General features: G+C 30.0%; 3 protein-coding genes across 3 annotated transcripts; all 3 read right to left on the bottom strand.

The window, feature by feature from the left end:
* Positions 1-6015: 6015 nt before the first annotated feature.
* Positions 6016-8124, bottom strand: LOC106772812 (protein NUCLEAR FUSION DEFECTIVE 4-like). Its single transcript, XM_014659410.2, has one exon. The coding sequence runs from the start codon at positions 8103-8105 to the stop codon at positions 6324-6326; it is 1782 nt and encodes a 593-aa protein (XP_014514896.1). The 5' UTR covers positions 8106-8124; the 3' UTR covers positions 6016-6323.
* Positions 8125-11858: 3734 nt separating this feature from the next.
* On the bottom strand, positions 11859-13936 carry LOC106771738. The gene has a single exon (XM_014657737.2). The coding sequence runs from the start codon at positions 13890-13892 to the stop codon at positions 12081-12083; it is 1812 nt and encodes a 603-aa protein (XP_014513223.1). The 5' UTR covers positions 13893-13936; the 3' UTR covers positions 11859-12080.
* Positions 13937-17926: 3990 nt separating this feature from the next.
* On the bottom strand, positions 17927-19996 carry LOC106771513. The gene has a single exon (XM_014657506.2). It carries the CDS (start codon positions 19933-19935, stop codon positions 18142-18144), a length of 1794 nt encoding a protein of 597 aa, XP_014512992.1. The 5' UTR covers positions 19936-19996; the 3' UTR covers positions 17927-18141.
* Positions 19997-23825: the final 3829 nt, after the last annotated feature.

Below are 23825 nucleotides of genomic sequence, written 5' to 3'. Positions count from 1 at the left end.
GGATTTCAAAGTAAAGGTTATGAAAATTAGTGTAAGATTTGATTGACGTTATAGATAAAAAAATTATTTAATGGGTAGAAATTGAAGATTACAAAAGTACCCCTAATTATTAAAGTAATATAAAATAATAATGGTTAATATTATATTTAATTATAAAAATGTTTATAAAGAGTAAAAAATTAATATTAATTATTAAAATTAATTTTAATATTGTACAAAAATTTAATTTTAGTAAAATGAATTTATTTTTAATTGTAAATAACAAGTAATACAATTAAATATAATTAAAATACAATAAGAAGTTTTATATAATTGTAAATAAGAAGTAAATAACAAGTTTTATATAATAGAATATAATTAAATTTATGTAATACAATCATCTAATTATAATAAAATGAAAGTTTCGTCTTCGTGAACTACGTGGCAACATTTGTGACGCGTTAACGTCTTATCAAGCCATGGTGAAATTACATGCATATATTCACTACACAACTGAAGTTATATTTTTAGGCACAGTAGAACACTGTGTTGAAGAATAAGAAAACGAGGAATTAAAGAAAATTGAAGTAGTTGAAGCACTACCATGAGACTTGTATGGCAATTCTGTCAGGGCGAAAAAGAGATTTTCTTTTCATTTTCTTCAAATCGCGACATATTAGAATGGATGCGAAAAAACAACATTCCGCAGTTACTTGCTTTTTACGAAAAAAAAAAAAGCTTTTTAACAATTATTTTTTAATAATTTTTTGATAATGCATACGTGATAATTTGTGATTGATCTGTTTTAAATATTATTTTAGAATAGATTTAAACAAATCAATAAAATAGTAACACGTATCCTGTTGTCAAAAAGTTGTTAAAATATCATTGTCCTATTAACATTTAAACCTTTAGTCTATTTCAAACAATATACTTCTTCACCATCATAAAATACTTAACACTTAAAGCAAAATAAGACCCCTTCCATGACAGCCCCTGTAACCCTATGCAACAAAAATATATATGCCTATATTCACGTGCCTACACATCTTCCATTTTGCTTTCTTTCTCTTTTTAAAACACTTCCTGGAATATATTTCATCATGAAAAATTAATTCTAATCTCTTCTTTTCTTTAGAATTCGAGAATAAGACATATGAGTCCAACCTAAATTACCACCACCCTTTCTCTCAATTCCTTCACTCATAAACAAAAAGGAAAACTATGATGGATGTCCAATCCTATTGGAAGATTTACGTAATGTAATTTTTAGTAGAACAACTCATTTTGTAAAACCCGTCCCTCAGTATATTTTCAAATAAGGAAACCCCTTGCTGGAAGTGTAAAAGACCAAAATGCAACCAAGCTACACGTTTCTCTCTCATCTAAAAGCCATGAAAAAGGTAATTAAAAAATACACTTTCTCTCTCTGCAACGATACCATGTTAACTCTCACGTCAGTGGGACCTACCACCCTCCAATCAGAAAATTCGTAAAACAGAAATTGAATTCAGGGCCTCAGACGCCCTTACAAATGCACACACCATTACTGCTGGAATAATACTGCAAATATTATTATGATTTAAATCTCTTTTTCATGTTTTAAGTTATAAATTGATGTTCAGTTTAGTCTCCGATTTTATAAATGTAATTCTTTGGTTTCTAAGTTATAAAAAATGTATCAAATGAGTCATTTTTTGACTTAAAATACTGTTCTTGGTTGTTTCTTAACAACTATTACATCTTTATATTGCTCTGATTTGTTTTTTAATAATAACAACACTTTAGATTGTTTTTTGTACTTTGATCATGAACATCAAAAAATGACTCATTTGATACATTTTGTATAACTTACGAACTAAAAGTTTACATTTTTAAAAGTGGAGACTAAACTGAACATCTTTAAACCTATGACTATTACCTTATGCATTTTCAAAATTTAAATAAAATAATAATATCAATTGTTTTTCATTCACCTTCTTAACACTACCTTCTTATATCGGTCTTACATTTAACATACAACATGATTGTCAAAAGATGAAAATGAGTTTCCGAAAAATACTCAGGTAGTTTTGATATATATATATATATATATATATATATATATATATATTCAAATTTCTACTTTATAAAATTTGAAAATGAAATAAATTGATATTGAATTAATCAATCTAAAAGTAAAAACTTACCATTTCTGAATTGATAAAAATCAAATTCAAAATATACTGTTATTATGACATAATATAGAATTCTTCCAACGATATTTGTTTAACTTTCACAAAGTTATATTTTGCTTTCTAAAACTTATAATCCAAAATTATGTTGGAACTTGAATTATGATTTTAGAGCACTCTGTTTAGAAAACTTTCAAACTTTTCAATCTAGAAAACCTACACATTAGAGATTTAAAAGATAATTTGAAAATCATAACTGTTATGGAATGGAAATAATAAAATGGTAATTTAAAAATCACAACTGTCGTGAAATAGAAGTGATAAAATGGTCATTTTAAAATAAATAAGGTGCAAAAAGATATAAAAAAGATGTAAAAGGAAAAGCCTCTATCGATTTTGAAAGAATTGGGCCGGCCCAATAAAATAGATATATTTTCGTTAATTATTTTGGGAAAATACAAAAAGTGAACAAAGAAAGAAATAGAGAAATCGAAGAAAAAAAAATTGGAACTGCATCCTTTCTAGTCTCCTTTCCAGTGAGGCAAAATCAAAATTATAATGTGCTTTTAAAAGCTGATACAAGTAAAAATAAATAAAATAAGCCAAAATCAAGTGTTATTAAAATTTTCATAATTCAAAAACCTATTTATTAATTAATTTTCAATAAGTTTGTAATTAATAGTTTAAATACTTATTTTATTTGAAAATATTTTAAAATTTGGTATCAGCAGTGAAAATAATGTTATCATGTTAAAAAAATTGATAATTTAAACGTATTGTTACGATTATAGGATAATCAAATACACATTATTAGTTCAACTTTCTTTTAAACGTGATTAAATAAATATATGATTGAGTTATCGGGTGTTTCACTAATTTATTAAATTCGTATTGATTTACTTGAGAAAAAAAATTGAGGTATTTTTCTTTGTAAGTTACCATTTATTATGCAAATTAAAATAATGCATTTACATCATGCTTTCAGAGAAAGAGAAAAAGACAGTAGTTTAATTATATATTTATTTCATTTTGATTCTCTCACATGTATAAATTGATTTAAATCAATGTTTTTGAATAAGATCATACATGCTTTTGTAAAATAACAATTTTTTTTATTAGATTTCCATGTTGAATAAATGATAAAATTCAATTTAATCATACTTTTAGTACCATGAGTATCTCTCGTGTTTAAAACATAAACCAAAATTCCTTACCAAATATCTTTTACAATTGTTGGAAAAAGAAAAAAAAAAACAAATCAAAAGCAAAATTAAGATAAATTATTTCATATATAAATAACATACAAAACAATTAGATGCATAAAGTAGATAAGAGACGTGTTTGGTAATTTGAACATAATTTATAATTAAAGTAGCCGTATGTATTAACACCTTTAAATTTCACTTCAACACTAGAATGTATGATGTTTTTAACATGTACTTACAAAATGTGTTACAAAATGTGTTTCTTTTTACAAAATGAAGAGCAAATTTCTGACTATTGTTATTAACACGTACTTACAAAATGTGTTTTTTTTACAGATGAAGAGCAAAAGTCAACAGTTAATAATTTTTTGTTCAATCAAATTTAAATTTTCATATATTAAATTTGCATAATTTTAGTAATTTAAATTTTAATTATGCTATTTGAATTCTTTAAATATCATAATTATAAAATTCTGTATCAATGTCATTCTAATATTTATGATTTTGTAAGAATGACAGTGGAACTGGATAAGTATGAGTTTCTCTATTTTCGTATGAAATTAAGAATCCAATTCATTTCCATTCAGATAATTAAGTATAAAATTTGTTGTCTTTTCCCTCTCTCGACTGGGAAAGAAGTACCTGTATTAATTTTTGCACTCTTTTAAGTATTAATTAAATAATTTTTACAAAAACGAAAACCGCAGTAAATAAAATATAATATTATTAAATATTTAATGTTAAAATGATTCACATTTTCCCCAGTAACAAATATAAAAAAATCATATAAATATCAAATAATAATAGAAAAATAAAATAATTATAAAAAACAGTACAAGTTATTAATTATGTGCTTTAAAAACAAATTACAAAACCTTTTAACTTAATTTTGTATAAGTTATGTATATTACTTAATTTTTAAACCTTTTCCATTTTTATATAAGTTTTGTATATTACTTAATTTTTAAACCTTTTCCATTTTTTATAACACTTTTAAATTATTAACTTATAATTTAAAATTATTGTACATACCCATTTTTGTCTATATTCAATTAAAAAAAGTTGTCACTTAATTTATATTCATTGGTACAGTAAAACGTTTGTGGGTAAAATTTGTCGCGAGTAATTATTATTCGTAAATATTTATTATCCATTAATAACAGATAACGAATATTTTAATATCCGCTTCTAAACAGGTCGAGTAGGGATAGTATATTATTCGAATATCTAAAATTCATAAAAAATAATAAAATTAATAATGTATATACTTTTTTAATTAAATTTAATTAAAAATAAAATAAAATTATATTTTATCAGGTTAAATTTAATTAAAATTAAATTTTAATTTATACTTAATTAATTTATATTATATTATATATACATTTTATAATTTTATTTTAAAAATGTATAAAATATTTTTTTTTTTTTAATTTTGTGAAAATATCTACATATATTTATAAATTTTAAAATTCGTAAATATTTTTTAAACAAGTGCTTGCACAAATAACGATCGAATAATGGATATAATTTTATTTGTATCTAACTCAACCCGTTGCTATTCTTATTCAAAGGGAAAAGATTAAGTTCATTACTCATCTTTATTTATTTGTCAATATTTTTATTGTGCAAGATAGTTAGTTTTAATATTTCTTAAATTTATTCCTTCAAAAATCATCATAAGTTTAAAATCAGTGAGAAAATATTTAATATAAGAATTATATTTAAAGATACAACTTTTAAACTAATTTCTAAACTAGTTTGCTATTTTCAAATGTGAAATAACCTTCATTCATTCTGCTTGACTTATCACATTAGTGGGAAGAGATAAATTAGCGGGAAAAGATAAAGGACTTATCAAATTGACGGGTAAGAGATAAACTTCACATATCTCTCTGTATTTTTTTTCTAAGAAAAATAAAATATAATTTAAAGAGTTAAATACGTAATTGACTTATTACGTTTAAGAGAAAATTAGAATTAATTTTTCTTTAATTTAATATAGTCTTCAAATTTTAAATTTAAAATAATTATGTATTTAACTTTTTTAAACAATTATTAAATTTATTTGATGTCTTTCATAATAATATTTAAATTGTTTGAACTATTTGTCATTTTTTTATTTCAATATTACTAAAAATCACATTTAATACGTAATAAAATTTAATTAAAATAACTAAATTTACATACTTTTTAAAATACAAATTAATTAAAGTTTTGAAAATAAACTGATTTCAATTTTTTACTTAAAATTATTAAAACATATTTAACTCTAATTTAGAAATTAAAATTAATATGATATATTCACATTATAAATTAAATGTTTAATATATAAATTAAGTTATAATTATTAATTATGATACAACAATTTAACATATAAAAATAATATTATTTAAATTTATGTACTTAATAAATATTATTTAATCTATTAAAATTTTAAAAATTATTTATTTAACTCTCCATACTTTTTGAAATATATGATATATATATAAACAAAATTTAAAAAAAAAATTAATTGACTGAGCCGTCAACTGAGTCCAACCATTAAGAAGAAGAGCCAATATTTCCTGCTTTGATTACGCCACTGAGGCGAACCAAAACGGGTTGAAATGACTTTTCTGCCATTCCCAATGTATACGTGGGTGAAGAGTATCCACTGCTTGTAGCCACAAGAAGAATACTGTATTTCATTGAATAAAGTGGCAGCTGTATGTATTTATATACAGCCTAGAATAATTATATTTTAATTTTCAGTCCCTGGAATTTTGAAGTACTCTAAAAAAGAGAAAACGAAGTGGTCCCAACTCTATTTTGAGTCAGTCTATCAGTTTCTACTTGTTTTTCCAATCACTATATAGACTTTTATTTGGTTTGCCATCCATGTCGTGGGGCTGGGAATTCATCACTATCTAACTCACGCGCTGACGTGTAAGCACCACGTTCTCCAATCTCCTTCCAACTCCAAACTCTACTCCACCACGGCTTCTTGTCTTCTCTCACCACCGCTTTCGACCACCTTCATCTCGGTGCTCGTGGCGGTCGTTGTGTTTTCCTCAGCTTGGTCACGGTACCTCTTGTATATATCACCTTTGTAGAACTCAATAGTCCTAGCCACCAAGATCAGTGAAATTATGGCACCGAAAACGGTGGCTGCAGTGATAATGATGAAAGACAACTTGAAACAACTGCCCCCTGTACAAGTCAATTCCTGGCCAACAATTCTTGGTTTTCCCGCCGCTGCAAGTTGCCTCAGACCCTCCTTGTCATACAGGTGCCCGGTCACCCTCACGTTCAGAAGGTAGAGCCCAATTGGGCTCGCTGCACCGCCAAAGTTGTACAACGTTGAATAGTACTTGAGCCCAAACAGCTCCGAAATTATGGCGAACACCAGAGGCCATTGCGCGCCAAAGCAGAACCCGATGACCACCGATGAAAGGTAGAGTCCGTTCGGCACGTCGAAGGCTATCAGAAGGTGACCCACGCAGGATAAGAGCAGGGTCAGCGTGAGCATCAGTGGTCGAGGGAACTTGTACTGTTGCAGAAAATGTTCCGAGACAAATCCAGAAAAAACCCGACCCATATAATTCCAAATGCTAACCAACGACACAAACGTGCTTATGCTAGCCTTGGAGTACCCCAGCGAGCTTCCAATCTGACCAAGATTATCAATGGCGGTCAAAGTTCCCCCAACACCGCACGTGCCGGCTACGAATAGAAGTATCATGTCCCAGCTGAATAGTGCTTGAAGTATAGTATAGTCCTCACCTCTAGCCGGTGGACTAAAGACTTTTTGCCACCATCTGGTCTCTTCGGTCTTTGAAATCGGACCCAAAACCGGGTTAGAGTCACCGTTTGCCGACTTCGGTAGCTCTCTTTCAGCTGATATCTTCACAGGGGATGGGTCAATGAATGCTAGCTTTTGAGTCTCCCTGATTTTACGTTGTTCAACAAAAACAACAGCAAGAGGAAGGAAGAGCAGGAGAAGCACAACCCCGGCACTTGCGCCATATTCACTTTGCGAGAAGGATAATTTTTTCTGAACTATGATCATGAGCAAGAGGAAGCCAGCGAGAGCCAGTGAGATATACAAGAACTTGTAGAAGACACTAAGCTCGTTGGGTTGTCGAACGGGTTTCATGTAACGAATGGTACGAAGGAAAGCGAAGGAGATAGCCGCTGGGAGCCAGGCTATGAGCAAAATCAAGGACCTGGAGTCGTCGTAGTAGAAGGCGTAGTAGAGCTGCGTGATGATGGCTCCACTCAGACCCACGTAGCCTTTGAGGATGCCCAACACAACACCACGGCTTTCGGGGAAGTTCTTGACGCAGGTCACGAGGGAACCGGTGTTGGCGAAGGACTGAGAGTTGGCGCCGATGCAGATGTAGAGGCACATCTGCCACACTTGCGGTCTGGGTATTCTTTTTGTGACCGCCAGCCATATCATGAAGTAGCCGAAGAAGTTGAGGAGGGAACCCATGGCCAGAACCACCCACGGAGGAGTAATCTCGTTTATGAGGCCGGAGAGCACACCGACATTGCCCCCCAGGTCTTTGAAGAAACTGAGGAGGTTGAGGGTCGTTTGGTCGTAGGCCAGGGCGTATTTGATGTCGCCGGAGTATAAACTGAACATGTAGGTGGCGCCGGCGGCGGCCATGATAAGGAAGGAGGCGAAGACCACGAACCATCGTCCTGTGATGACTTGGACGAGGAGGCCATTGGGGTTAACTATATCTCCCACTGCAACTGCCATGTTTGTCAGTCACTGAGTTTGCGATGTTGCAGGGTTTTATTTAACTTTGAAGATCTATATATATATATATATAAATTAAGAAGATAATTCCTAGATATTATATTATTTTACTATTATGGAAAAATTATAAAATATAATATATATGAAATAAGAGTTATGAAAATAATAGCCTTTTTGACCTTAGAGTGAGGGTTTCCATAAGGCTGTGTTATGAGAAAGACCTATCACATTGAAGAATGGCACATGTAATTGGAGAAATGTTCACTCTCCAAGGTTGCATTGGTTTAAGTTTAAACTTTTTGGGAAACACTATTTATCTAGCTTTATATTTTTTTAAACTTATTATTTAAATGAGGAATGCAAATGACCTCTAGATATCTACTTCACATAAACAGCTCATGGACACGTGCTGCTAGCTAGTATCCATGTATATACAGATTTTCTGAAATTTAATTAACGTACTTTTGAAAATAATAAAATCTGAAACATAAAATATACTTTTATAAGATAATGCATATCATTGTCCTAAGATGCATTAGCAAAATAGTATGAATTTAAAATTATTTTATTTTATTCATTATTAATGAGCTTTTTCTTTTTCAATATTTTTTTATAATTTATTTTTATTTTTTATCTTGTTACAGCAAAACATATACAGAACAGCGGTCTTAATAGGTACTCCCTAAAACACAGGTAAGTCAACGGACGACCAAATTTGCAGGGCTACCTAATGAATGACCTTTTGAATTTGGACTCCTGCAAGTGTATGGGAATGGTGGGGTCACTCTCACACGGTTTCTAAATTTTTAAATAATTCTATTTTGGTCCTTTATTTCTTCAATTTTACTAATTTCAATTTTTAGCTTTTTCTTCAAACTTTTACTTTTCTACGTATTTCTCCATACATTGAAGTGTTTAAAAGATATTTGAACTGAGGAACCAACCAATTGAAACTTTCTTCAAAATATGCTTAGAAAAAACAATTTTAACTCAATTAAATTAATTCCAAACTTATCAAAGTGAACACTGCTGCTAAGAAATTATTTAATTTGAATCCAGACCATTAAATATACGTTAGAATCCAAAAATTGAAAACTAACAAACATACTAAATTTTCCAATTTTTGTGAAATTTCTCTTTGCTACCATGATTTACTAAATTTGTGGTATCACCCCGCTTAAATATGACATACGTAAGTGTCCATATTGAAACTAAGAAATACCAGCAACTATGTATGTAACAAAATTCACATGCCTAATTTATCAAACACATCATCAAATCCACACTAATCGTTATTAAAGAACTAAACAAAACGACCTTCAAAACCTACCACAGACACTTTACGAGTATACTTTGTAGAGCTATACCTGTGAAAAAGACGAATTCACATTAATTTTTCACATACCATTGTTTGACAATTTTTATAACATATCAATGATAAATGATAAATGTTAGAATGTGAGTTTATGTCCAACTTAATCCTACAAAATCAATTTGTAAGGTGAAGTTTGCACTTCACTTATATATTATGTGAGACTTTCAACACATTCCTTTTACGTCGAGGTATAAACATCATCTTGTGTGTAATAGTAAAAATTGGATAATCCAATATCGACCCGACAATGGATGGAAAGTTAAAAGTGAGTTTAAGCCTAACTTAACTCTACAAAATCGACTTCTAAGGTGAGGTTTTACATCTCACTTTATATTATTATTTGATATTTAAAATTAAAATTATGTTTGGATTAATTTGCAACGATGACTGCTTTTGTACATGCACGTTTAGTTTTAAATACATTGTTTATAATTACTCTTAAAGATAAAAAAAGAAAATTTAACTCTGAACTAACTATATTAAAAATTATGAGATGCTAAAAGATTCTGAAAACACTTTTGTTGAAGAAACCAATTACAGATACTTCTTAAGAAAATGACAGCTAAAATGTTTCTATTTAACATAACTGCTATAATTTACACACACACATATATTTGAAATGTTTAAAAAAGAACAAAGTGTATAAACAAAAATATGAGAAAGGATAAAGAATGAAAATGAGTCAGGTTAATAATGTCTATTCGTTAGTCAATTTATAACAAAAACTTTCATTTATTATTTGTTGGATATTTATTAAAAAATATTCGTAAATACTTTAAAATTCACATATATTTGGAAAAAATGTATTTTATAATTTTTTAAAAGAGATAAATAAAACTACAAAAAATATAAAACATAAAAAAATTAAGTTAAATATAAATTAAAATTTAATTTTAATTAAATTTAAAAAAATAAAATATAATTAATTTTAGTTATATTTAAAATGTTATTTTAATTTTTTTCTCGGTAATATATACTAATATCAATAATATGATACTCACCTCTAATCTCCTTATAAGTGAATATTAAAATATTCCTTATCTAAGTCTAATAAATACATGTATATATTTATTATTTGTTGTGGATTTTATTTAATAAAAAGTAAAAAAGTCTAATTATTCTTTTATATTGTATTGATTTATCACTCAAAATTAAAAAGTCGCTCAGATACAAAAATATAAAAGTAAAAAGACTATTTTGAATTCACATATCAAATTGATCAATCCACTTATGGGCTGTAACATAGCAACCAAAATGGGTCAAATGGGCCCTTTATGTCATCTAAATAAACCATTAAGAGGTTTCATACCACCAGTTTAAATGGTTTCATACTTAAATTTTAGCTTATTATTATATTAATTATTTAACTTAAAAGCTTTATCGAAATTTTAGAGTTTATTTAAAAATTTAAACCATTAATTTTTCATATTGATCTCTAGTTTGAGAACTTAGCTAACAATAATATACGTCAAAGTAAATAAATATTTTTCAAAAGCTTTAATTATCATGACTACGAAATACAACAAATCACTAAATTGATATTTTACTATTTTTTTTTCTATATAATTTTTCTGTTTTATCCGGCCGTGAACATCTATTTCTGTCACCAACATGGCTTTGACAATTTGGCAGATATCCAAAAATGCAGATCACTTATCAGTTTTTGTTTTGTTTGGTGTGGACACCAATGTGAAATGCTTACAACTTGCCGATTTCACATCTTAGACTTATTGTTTCCGACGAGAAGTAATTGTACAAAGAAATAAGAAAAGGGTGGGAATTAAAATAACGGATTTGCGTTTTTCACAAAAAATATAAATATGATTTTTCAAAATTTTAACATTTTTTCTAAAAAGTTAAAAAAAAAAAACCTTTCCTAATGCATGCATTCATGTATTATATAGGATGAAATAGTGTTTGTTTTAAGGACAATGATATTTTAACAATTTTTTTTAACAACTTTTTGACAACAGGACACGTGTCACAATTTTATTGGTTTGTTTGACTTTATTCTAAAAAAATATTTGAAACGGACCAATCACAAACTGCCACGTATGCGTTGTCAAAAAATTATCAAAAAAGAATTGTTAAAAAGACTTTTTCCTTGTTTTAAATCATAAAACTCTTTTATGATTTTGTCTTTAAAAAATATTTAAAAAGTACAACAAAAAAAAGTTTTTAATGGTCTTAAAACTCCTAAAAGACTATTAGATGTGGGAAGAAAAGGCCTAAACCAGCTTATTGATTGTAGGTTGGTAACTCTGGTAAAGTTCGGTTTACAATTACGCTATTATTTGACTGACCCAATCTGTCATATGATTAAGGAGCTTATTAACAAAAGATAAAACAATTAGAGATGATAGGCATAAACCGGAACAGGGTTACTTGCATTGCATGTGATCATAATTAAATCAGTAAAGTAGCAATTAACTCAATAACACGGCAACCATGTTTGTTTTATTCTATTTGTCTGGTTATTGAATACATGCAAAAAAAAAAGGACACGTCCTATGTTTGACAACAAAGAAAATGTAACATATTACACATTTTTCTAGTATTTGTTATTTAGTTTTCATCGTCAACACCATCATCCTTTATCACTAGTCGCTGTTCTGATGAAGAGGATGAGTTGGCACCACATGTTTCTCATTTTTCTCTGCACCGTTTGCCTTCTTGACGCTTGCCATTTCAGTTTCTGAGACCGTGGCTGCATCCCTGAATCTCTTGTATATGTCACCTTTGTAAAACTTTCTTGTCCTAGCCACCAAAATCAGTGAAACAATGGCACCAAAGAAAGTTGCAGCTGTGATAATGATGAAGGATAACTCGAAGCAATGAAGCCCTATACAATTCAATTCTTGCCCTTTCTTTCTTTCAAGCCCTAACGCTGCCAGTTGCTTCTTTGCTTCTTTGTCGTACAAATGCCCAGTCATCACCACATTAAGAACGTATAGGCCCAGTGGACTCGCTGCACTTCCAAAATTGTACAAAGTTGCATAATATTTTAGTCCAAAAAGCTCTGATATAATGGCAAAAAGTAACGGCCACTGAGCTCCAAAACAAAACCCTATGATTACCGAAGCCGCATAAAGACCATTTGGCACATCAAATGCTATCAGAAGGTGGCCAACACATGACAGCAGCATAGTTAAAGTAAGCATGAGAGGACGAGGGAATTTGTACTTGTGTAGAAAATGTTCAGAAACAAATCCAGAGAAAACACGTCCTAGGTAATTCCAAATGCTTACCAGGGACACGAAAGTGCTTATGCTTTTCTTGGGGTATCGAAGCGATTTTCCTATCTGACCCAGATTATCTATTGCAGTCAACGTGCCCCCAATACCACAGATGCTACACATGAATAAGAGGAACATGTCGATGCTGAATAGTGCTTGAAGTATCGTATAATCCTCACCTCTTGGTGGTGGACTAAACACATTTTCCCACCACTTGGTGTCGTTGGAAACTGCTGACACTGAATTGCTACCGTTAGTAGCCTCATTCGGTTTAATCCTTTCACTCTCGGTTACTATTTTCACCGGGGAAGGATCCACCAAAGCAAGCCTTTTACTCTGCCAGATCTTATATTCTTCGATGGAAACAACAGCAAGCGGGAGGAAGAGCAAGAAGATCACAATAGCGGCGCTCACACCATACTCACTCTGAGTAAAGTTGACCCTTTTCTGTATAATAATCATGACCAAAAGAAACCCGGCAAGGCCAAGAGAGATATACAGAAAGTTGTAGAAAACCTTGAGCTCATTGGGCTGCCTAACTGGCTTCATGTAGCGAATGGTTCGAAGGGAAGCAAAGGAAATAGCAGCTGGAAGCCAACCTATGAGCAAAATCAAAGCCCTTGTGTCGTCATAGTAAATAGCAGAGTACAATTGTGTGATGATTGCACCACTGAGACCCACATAGCCTTTGAGGATGCCTAACACAACACCACGACTTTCAGGGAAGTTCTTGACACAGGTGACTAGGGAACCGGTGTTGGCGAAGGACTGAGAGTTAGCACCTATGCAGATGTAGAGACACATCTGCCACACTTGGGGTCTGGCTATTTTCTGGGTGACTGAGAGCCAAATCATGAAGTAACCGAAGAAGTTTAGCAGAGCACCAATGGCTAGCACCACCCAAGGTGGAGTGAGCTCGTTGATAAGACCAGAGAGGACTCCAACGTTAGTGCCCATGTCCTTGAAGAAACTTAGGAGATTGAGAGTGGTTTGGTCGTAGCCAAGGGTGGCTTTGATGTCTCCGGAGTAGAGACCGAACATGTAGGTGGCTCCGGCAGCAGCCATGATTAGAAAGGAGGCAAAGACGACGAACCATCGACCGGTGATGACCTGGACGGTGAGACTTTTCATGTCTCCCCATCCATTCACACCCATGGAAGCTGCACCTATTGCCATGTTTTTGGATACCAAGCACTTCCTGCTTGTTACAATAACTACCAGGCAGGGTACCATGTTCGTGGAAATTCAAGTCAATATATATAGTGTGTCTGACTCTTTAAAATATGAAAAATATATCAACCAGAGTTAACCGTTACTTTTCTTAAGGCAATCTCAGTCATGTATTATTATAACTCTTTCATTTTTGTTTTTAATTTCTCATTAGATCACCTCTTATAGAAAATGTTTTATGAATAGCACCAAAGTTAGTATATACAATAGATGGATAACATAAATGGAAAAATAAAAAAGAGAGATAGGAAATGAAAGTGTAAAGTCAACGTGAGCCTCGATATTACTCACTCATACATATTTATACGGGAAGTGTAATTTTTACATTTTTAAATATTTAGAAAAAGTGTAATGATAGGTGCACAACCATAAAATTTCTTGGGTTAGATAATTTGTATTTGATAATAATAAATGTGAAATTAAAATTTATATTTATTTTAAATTTTAATATAATAATATTGAATTTATTTTATGTATTAAATGACATTTAAGATTAATATTTAAATTCAAATATATCAAATAATTTAATTCCAACATGCACTCCAATATGTTAACTTTTTATAATAACTTTTTGTGATAATAGGCAACATGTTATTATTTATTGGCCTTTTTAAATTTATTAAACTAATCATATAAACTGTTATGTTCTAAAAAAATTGTAAAAAAATATTATTAAAAAACATTTTTCTTAAAACATATCAAATAATTTAAGTGTAAGTTTAAAATGTTGTTTGATAAGTAAAAAAATAAAAATTGAAGCAGTTGAGTTTTTTTATATATATATATATATATAATTGATATGTTTATTTGATATTTTTTTTCTTTTAAAAGTATTAAAATTTAGTTTTATATAATTGTTTTATTTCTATAACATGTCAAATCAATATGATACGTGCAACCATTGTTCTTCCTAAATATATGGAATCAGTTACCACGAACATACATGCAACATTGTTAGTTGGCTTTAAATGTATGATCTGTTAGTGATTTTGTAAGCTGTCATTCTGATTTGTAGCCACAGTCACGGGGATCTTATCAATCATTTGATATCATATCCATGATACCATTCACCAAATTTCCACCATTTCCCACTTTTTTCTATCATCTGTACACTACTTCTTTGTATCTTAAGGAAAATAAAACTTTAACATTATTTTTTGACACCATTTTGACACTGCACACGTGTCAAAATATGGTTGGACGATTTCAAATTAAAAAAAAAATTTGGTTTTTTTCTTCCAAACATACCCCTGTCTTAACTTTTTTAATTTGAAATCGTCCAATCACATTTTAACACGTGTGCAGTGTCAAAATAGTGTCAAAAAATGATGTTAAAATATCATTTTCCGTATCTTAATTGTGTTTTTATCTTTCTTTTTTTCCTCTTCCATTCTTCATTGTATTTAGCAATAAAAAAACATTTGACCTTGTCGTCGTTAAAAAAATCAAGTCATAATAGTGTCGTTTTATATTCGTCACTGAAAATTGAAATTGTGGTATAATATTTAAAAGGAAAATGATTGATAGCAAAAACTAATATTTTATTAGGTTTATGTGAGTATATTTAAAAAAATTATTTTGTGATTTGAATTTCAAAAAAGAAGAAATAATTTCAATTTAAAATGAAAATAAAATACCATAACTTTTAATTTCTAGATGTTGAAATTTGATCAAATATAATTATAAAGTTTGTAGCTATAGAAGCATATTATTGCGTAAATCAAACCCGCTCATAAGCAACAGGGCGGCTAGAACTGGAAAGAGGTTGACCCTGGAATATTGGGTTCTTCCTTAGTGTGGAATCTGGATCTGGTGAATAGATAAGAAACGTAGAAAACTCACTGAGAAATAATCATTGGCTAAAAATATGAGTGATTTTCAACAACCTATAACATATTCTATAAGAAAATCAAATTATATCTGTCTCCTGATATATATATATATATATATATATATATATATATATATATATATATATATANATATATATATATATATATATATATATATATATATATATATATATATATATATATTTAGATAATCAGACTACAAAAATCATCACAACAAATAATTAATGGCTGCTTATAATCTTCTCTCAGTTATGGAGGATGTTGAATAAAAAAACAAAGTTAAATCAAACATATTAAAAAATGGTATGGTTTGATTTCTTTAATCGCAATAAAAAGTATCTTTTGTTTGACCAATATGTCAGGAACACATGCTTATGATGAAAAATTATTTATATTTATACACAGTTGTGAATATTTCTTATCAAAACTGAAACGATTTAGAGTAATACCCATAAATACGTGTTGGAAAAATATCTTTTAATTTACAGTAAATGTAAGTGTTTGCCGTTCAAATCGAAACTATATCTATGAATATAAATTCCAACAATACCTTTTGTAATTTAATATTTTTTATTATTTTTTCAGTCATAATATAGTTTCACATATTTTAGGTATCCAAAACAAAATAATTTAAATATATTTTATTTTATCAACTTTTAAAAATTGAGACAAATATATAATTTAAGAAACGCCATATTTTCTATTCAACTAAAAACAATTTATTTTAAAATGTAAAATAAATTGAGATGAATTAAAGTATTCATATTTTATCAGGTGTTAAGAGGTATAGAAAAATTTAAAAGTGTATAATTATGATTTTTCATAAGTTAAACATATTTTATTTATAAGTTTAATCAATATTAGTTAGAGAAATTAACGGGTCTAAAACCACTGCCAGTCACCTCCAGCAGGTGGAGAAGAAATCTCCGACCACCGATCATCAACTTTTGTTTAGGTAAATTTCCTTATTCTGTATGACTGTTAATCGAATTATATTTTATTGTGCACATGTTATTGATATAATATTAATTACCATAATGATGCGTGTATTAGTTATAGTTTAATGGCTTGACTAGAATTGGAGATGCATGCATGTGGGTGACATTTGATTCCCTTGTTTCCTTCCTCTGTCAGCTAACACAATTGGATTATACGCTATGAACTAGGTAAGTGAAATTAATGAGAGTTACTTTGACACTCGGGCACTGACAAGGACGGGAAGTGATCACCGGTGCAAGAAGCGCGAATAAGGAGCTACTCTTAACAGATTTCCAGTGGAAGAGACACATGGATGAATCGAACATACACTAGAATGAAAGGGATCCAGAGATTGTATAAGAATGAGACTATCGGTTGAAAGATAGCTTAAAGAAATTAATTTGACTACTCATATCAACAAATACATTTGTTTTTCAGTAGCCTAACCCATAAGAACTCTATGGTTAAACGTGCATAACTTGGAATAATTTAGAAATGAGTAACCTTCTGAAAAAAAAATTTCAAAAAATGTGTAATTAGAATTTGTGGCTTCTGCATTTTCGTTTAAATTTGGAGAGAAATTTTGATTTAGTGTAGAATGGATTGAAATGTAACTGGTGTCTTATATTACCTATAAGGAAGGTTGAAATGGATCCAATAAACATGGTTTAAAAGAAATTATTTCTAATTATGATACACCAAGATGTATCAACCCATTTACACGTGCTTTCGTACTTATTTACAATATCTACCTACAAGTGTTTTCTTGGAACTTTATTTTAATATTTAAAAAACAAATTGTTGTGTGCCATGACATATAAAACTTTGATTAGGGCGCCATACGTTGACTTGATTAACTGTAAGAATCATTTTTTAATAATACATTATTTTAGGTGTACATCAGGAATGTATTTAAAATTAGTCTTATTTTAATAATAATATAATTTAATCCACCAGCACAGCTTAGCTTACAGAAGATAAACATATATAGTGTTGTTAATTAGACATTAATAGCCATGCAGCCACTTGCATATTATAATTAAATGTGAAAACTTTAAAATTCTTTTTGATTTGATCTTGTGTTCCGTCAAACCACGAAGCCGAAGGAAGAATAGTCAACTAGTACAATAACGCGCCAATCATGTTTCTTTTATTCTATTTTACTCGTTCTAGAATAAATGCGAAAAAGAGGCACGTCCTTTTGTGTGACTAAGAAAACGAAAAGTATACATTACGGCAAAGAAAATATATGTGGCAAACTATAATGTTACATATTACATTGTCTAATATTTATGGAGACATTATTAATTAATTAATCTCTGTTTGAAGGTTGACTACAACAAGATCATCTTTTACCATTAGTCCTACTTCTGAGTTGGCACCATATTTTTGGCATCTTTCTCTGGCTTGCTGGTGTTCTCTAACCCTGCCATTTCAGTTTCTGACACCGTGGCTGCATCCTGGAATCTCTTGTATATGTCACCACTGTAAAACTTTCTCGTCCTAGCCACCAAAATCAGTGAAACAATGGCACCAAAGAAAGTTGCAGCTGTGATAATAATGAAGGATAACTTGAAGCAATCCACCCCGATACAGTTCAATTGCTGGCCTTCCTTTCTCTCGAGCCCCAACGCTGCCAGTTGCTTCTTTGCTTCTTTGTCATACAAATACCCAGTCATTTTCACATTAAGCACGTATAACCCTAATGGACTTGCTACGCTTCCAAAATTGTACAAAGTTGCATAATATTTTAGTCCAAAAAGCTCTGATATAATGGCAAAAAGTAAAGGCCACTGTGCGCCAAAACAAAACCCGATGATCACCGAAGCAGCATAAAGTCCATTTGGCACATCAAATGCTATCAGAAGGTGACCAACACATGATAAGAGCAGAGTTAAAGAAAGCATGAGAGGACGGGGAAACTTGTACTTGTGTAGAAAATGTTCAGAAACAAATCCAGAGAAAACCCTTCCCATATAGTTCCAAATGCTCACTAGGGATACGAAAGTGCTTATACTTTTCTTTGGGTATCTAAGAGAGGATCCTATCTGATTCAAATTGTCTATTGCAGTGAGCGTTCCACCAACACCGCATATGCAAGTTATGAAAAGTATTAACATGTCGGCGCTGAATAGCGCTTGAAGTATCGTGTAGTCCTCACCTCTTTCTGGAGGACTAAAAACATTTTCCCACCACTTGGTGTCGTTGGAAATCGCTGTAACTGAAGTGTTCCCATTAGTAGTCTCATTCTGTTTCACTTTTTCACCCTCAGTCACTATTTTCACGGGCGAGGGGTCAACCAAAGCAAGTCTTTTACTGTGCCAGATCTTATGTTCTTCTATAGAAACGACAAGAAGTGGGAGGAAGAGCAAGAAAATCACAATAGCGGCGCTCACACCATACTCACTCTGAGTAAAGTCGGCCCTTTTCTGTATAGTAATCATGACCAAAAGAAACCCCGCAAGGCCAAGAGAAATATACAGAAAGTTGTAGAAAACCTTGAGCTCATTGGGCTGCCTAACGGGCTTCATGTAGCGAATGGTTCGAAGGAAAGCAAAGGAAATAGCAGCTGGGAGCCAACCTATGAGCAAAATCAAAGCCTTTGTGTCGTCATAGTAAATAGCAGAGTACAATTGTGTGATGATTGCACCACTGAGACCCACATAGCCTTTGAGAATGCCCAACACAGCACCACGACTTTCAGGGAAGTTCTTGACACAGGTGACTAGGGAACCGGTGTTGGCGAAGGACTGAGAGTTAGCACCTATGCAGATGTAGAGACACATCTGCCACACTTGGGGTCTGGCTATTNTCTNNGTGACNGANAGCCANATCATGAAGTANCCNAANAAGTTTAGNANNGCACCNATGGCNAGNACCACCCAAGGTGGAGTGAGCTCGTTGATAAGACCAGAGAGGACTCCNACGTTNNTNCCNANGTCCTTGAAGAAACTNAGGAGATTNAGAGTGGTTTGGTCGTAGCCAAGGGTGGCTTTGATGTCTCCGGAGTAGAGACCGAACATGTAGGTGGCTCCGGCAGCAGCCATGATTAGAAAGGAGGCAAAGACGACGAACCATCGACCGGTGATGACCTGGACAGTGAGACTCTTCATGTCTCCCCATCCATTCACACCCATGGAAACTGCACCTGTCGCCATGTTTTTGGATACCAAGCACCTGCTGTGCGTGGAAATGGAAGTCAATGTGTCTATGTAGATACAGTGTGTCTCGTGTGAGAGAGTGTATTAAATATATATATAGACTTCTTTTCTCTTTGTTTCTACTTAATATTCATATAATTGTTATTTTTTCTCACTTGGGATAACCGCTGAATCACCAGAGAAAGAGAAAAACAAAACTATCTGTATATGCATCTTCATAAAAAGAGTAAGGTATAATTGAATTTAATAGTTTTTTATTTCATTTAATATAATAACGTTTCTTTTATAATTAATACTATTTATGTTATTTTAATAATCATCTTAAATGTCATTTTTTTTTCATAGAGTAATATAACGTTCTGTTTATATTATATTTTTAAATAGTTGATTAAGAATAAAACTAAAATATCATGCTAACATGTAAGTATACTAAATTTTTAATCTGTATTTCATGAAATCATATATACTATTATATATGTTATGTTAAAAGTAAAAATAATTATCATTATACTAACAGATATTATTTTTATTCCATATAAGTAGTTTATTTTTAAAAAATAACATTTATTAACTATTTTGATTCAAATATTTTTATATTCTTAAAATATATAAATATTAGAATAACACTATATCTCCAAAATTATAATAAAAAGTAATCATAGGAGATACATGACTACATTTTAAATAATTTGTAATATCATTAGATTAATTAATAAATAAAGATATAAATAATTGTTAAATTCATAGATAATTATGGATGGATAGAGGTAAATTATTTATGGAAATTTTCATAAAAAATATTTGAATAAGGTTACATTTCAACATGACTCAAAAATAGTCCGTTTTTTCTTCTCTCTATTTTTTAATTGTGCAACAAGTTGGACAACAAAGGTAGAGAATGATCTTTATATGAGCACAAATTTGGAAAACCTTAGATCTTTAATTTCAATTTTCTTTTCAAATTGGGGCAAGAAGTTTGGAATGGTGGTGTGGGTGTTGATTTGTGTGACTGGAGGATGAAAGAAGATGATGTTGAGTTATAAATATTTGGAGAGAGAAACTCAAGCTTTGGAAAGAAGAAGTAGAAATTAAATAATATTTTTTTAAATTTAATAATTTTTCATATATCATAAACAAAATGTATTGACACTTATTACCATTTGTTACGTCAAACAAAATACTAATACTATATTAATCATTTAGTCTGATTGCATGAATTTTAAAAAGAAGAAGACATAACCAAATTTTCAAGAAACTAAATCCAAAATCATTTAATAGATTATAGATAAAAAATATATTTAATCTTTATTTTAAATATAAATTAAAGTGTAAGATTCAAATTAATAATTCATTATATAAAATAATTACCAAAAACAAGTTAAGGTTACTTCAGAGTTCAATTAAGTGATGAACAATATTCTACATGCTTTGAACATTATAAAACACAAAAAATAAGCTAAAATACATTTTCTGAGCAATTCATAATAAAATGTTATATAACAACTAATATTTATCATATTTATGTTGATATATAGCTTTTATATATTATTTTGTTTTTTATACACTATTTTAATTTTGTTTTGTGAAGAAAATCTGAGTAAAGCTTTTGTAGTAATCAATTTCTATTGGTATTATTGCTACAGGTCATAGTTTCTAGTCATTGTCTTAATTGGTTAATCAATTTGATTTGTTTACATCTTTGTGTTTCTTGTAGGTAATAACTTTCAACATTTTTTTTATATTATTATTATTAAATAAATAGATAAGGAACTAAAAATTAATTTGAATCCTGTGTATTGGGTTGTCTACTAAGCTAATATATTTGGCCAATAAACTAATGACTATAAAAAGTACAAGTTGTTTTCAAACTGATTTCGTCCACCAATATATGTTAATATGAAGACGAAGGATATCATCTTATAATAACTCTCTCATTATGAACAGAGGCAGGTAATGTAGAAAATTCATAAACAAATAATATTTGTCTATGTGCTCTCTGTTATTTTGTTTTGTCTTCAATGAACTCACCCATGAAGACTTTTAAATGAGTTAAAAGACCAGCATAAACTATTACGAGTTTAACATATTTTCAAATATCTAGTATATTTTGAAGGAAAATGTTTTTTAACAATCTTATGATAATTCGTGATTGATACGTTTTAAATATATGAAACAATTATTAGAAAGTGGATTTTAAGTTTAAACCGGCTTGTAAGATGAGGTTTGCACCTCACTTATATATTATAAATTGACCTTATCTCTAATCGATGTGGGTCTTCCAACACACCATAAAATAATTTAATATAATCTATTTTCAAAATATTATTAAAAAAAAAATCTTCGTCCTATTTTGAAATGTTGCAACTGACCATTATTTTAAACTTGTGAAAGATTGACTGAAACTTGCGTGGTGTGGTTCTGGTACTATGTAACATCATAAGTTTGTCCATAGGCATGCACGTGGGTGAGGAGAGTCATAGGTATCCTGTGTCTTTCAACTTGTTGTCAACTATTGGACTTATGAGATGTTGTAGTTCGTACAGCTTTCAACCTGACATGGTTGTTCTCCCCAAACTTAGCTTCTCAACCGAACATTAGGTTTAGGCATCAACGTGATCTGTTTTTCTATTATTTCTCAACCATTCCACTTATCAAACACTTACCGGTTGCCTTAAACTCGGCTCACGTCAACCACAAATTAGGTTAAAGATACCCACATCCGTTGATGTGGGAGTGAGATTCATCAGTATATATTTTTTAATGAAAAAAAAAGTCCCAGTTCACCATCAGTAATATTTTATAAATATAACTCTTAAATTATAGTTTCACATGTTATTATTGTTTATTAAAGTAGAATTAAAGTACAATCATCAAATTATATATATATATATATATATATATATATATATATATATATATATATATAAAATGTCAATTTTGATTAATATAAAAAATGCATCAAATCATTTTAGATTAGATAACAATGCACATGAGATTTGGTTGTTTCTTTGTGTTTATGTTGAAATGGAACGAAGATGACTTCAGCGTAACACTTCTAATTGAATGGACGTCCATTTCCATTATGTTCTGGGTGACCGATTGGTTTGAGGGAGCTAATCTGTAGAAAACACTCGAACTTCCATTACCTCGAAATTAAACCTCTAAAAGAATCGAACATATTAATTTACCTTTTAATGACCATTATTGTTAACATTAATCTCTCATCAATAAAAGTTATTGTATTGATTATGCTTTAACTTTGCTTAACTGTTGTCGTGCTCGATCGACTGCGAAGTTCGTTTCCATACCCTGACCGCTTGATCCATTCGACTCAGCATGCAGTCGTACCCGATTAACCAACTCTCAACCTATAGTAATAACCTATAGTAATTCCTTGTTTTCCTTGCTTCATCTTGGTATCCAATTTTTATTTTTATTTTATATTTGTTAACAATTGTATATTGTTACATTTTTATTCGTTCTATTTATTCCAATGTTTAATTTTCAACATTGTATACTATTGAAAGTAATAAAAAAAGTCCGTAATTTAATTTTAATTGAGATTTAATTCTCAATATAAAGATTTATAATAATTTATTTTTATTACTCATGTCTATATAAAAAAGTAAAGGTAAAAAATACTTTTAAATATAAAAATATTTTATTTATTTAACAAAAAATACAACCTATTATCGTGTACATTGATAGATTTCTATTGAAAATCTTTTTGCTTATTAATAAACGGGTAGTTCAGTTTTGCTTTTATATGTTTGTTATGAATAAAAAGTAAGTTTTAATATTATTATTATGTATATTAGCATGAACTGTTCTATTATGATAAAGAAATAGGAAAAAAAAATGTTATACAGATCAATAGAATTTTCAAG

This window comes from Vigna radiata, chromosome 8, assembly GCF_000741045.1.
Source record: "Vigna radiata var. radiata cultivar VC1973A chromosome 8, Vradiata_ver6, whole genome shotgun sequence".
In the NCBI taxonomy this organism is placed as follows: Eukaryota; Viridiplantae; Streptophyta; class Magnoliopsida; order Fabales; family Fabaceae; genus Vigna; species Vigna radiata.
This window is presented reverse-complemented; position numbering and strand designations above follow the sequence as displayed.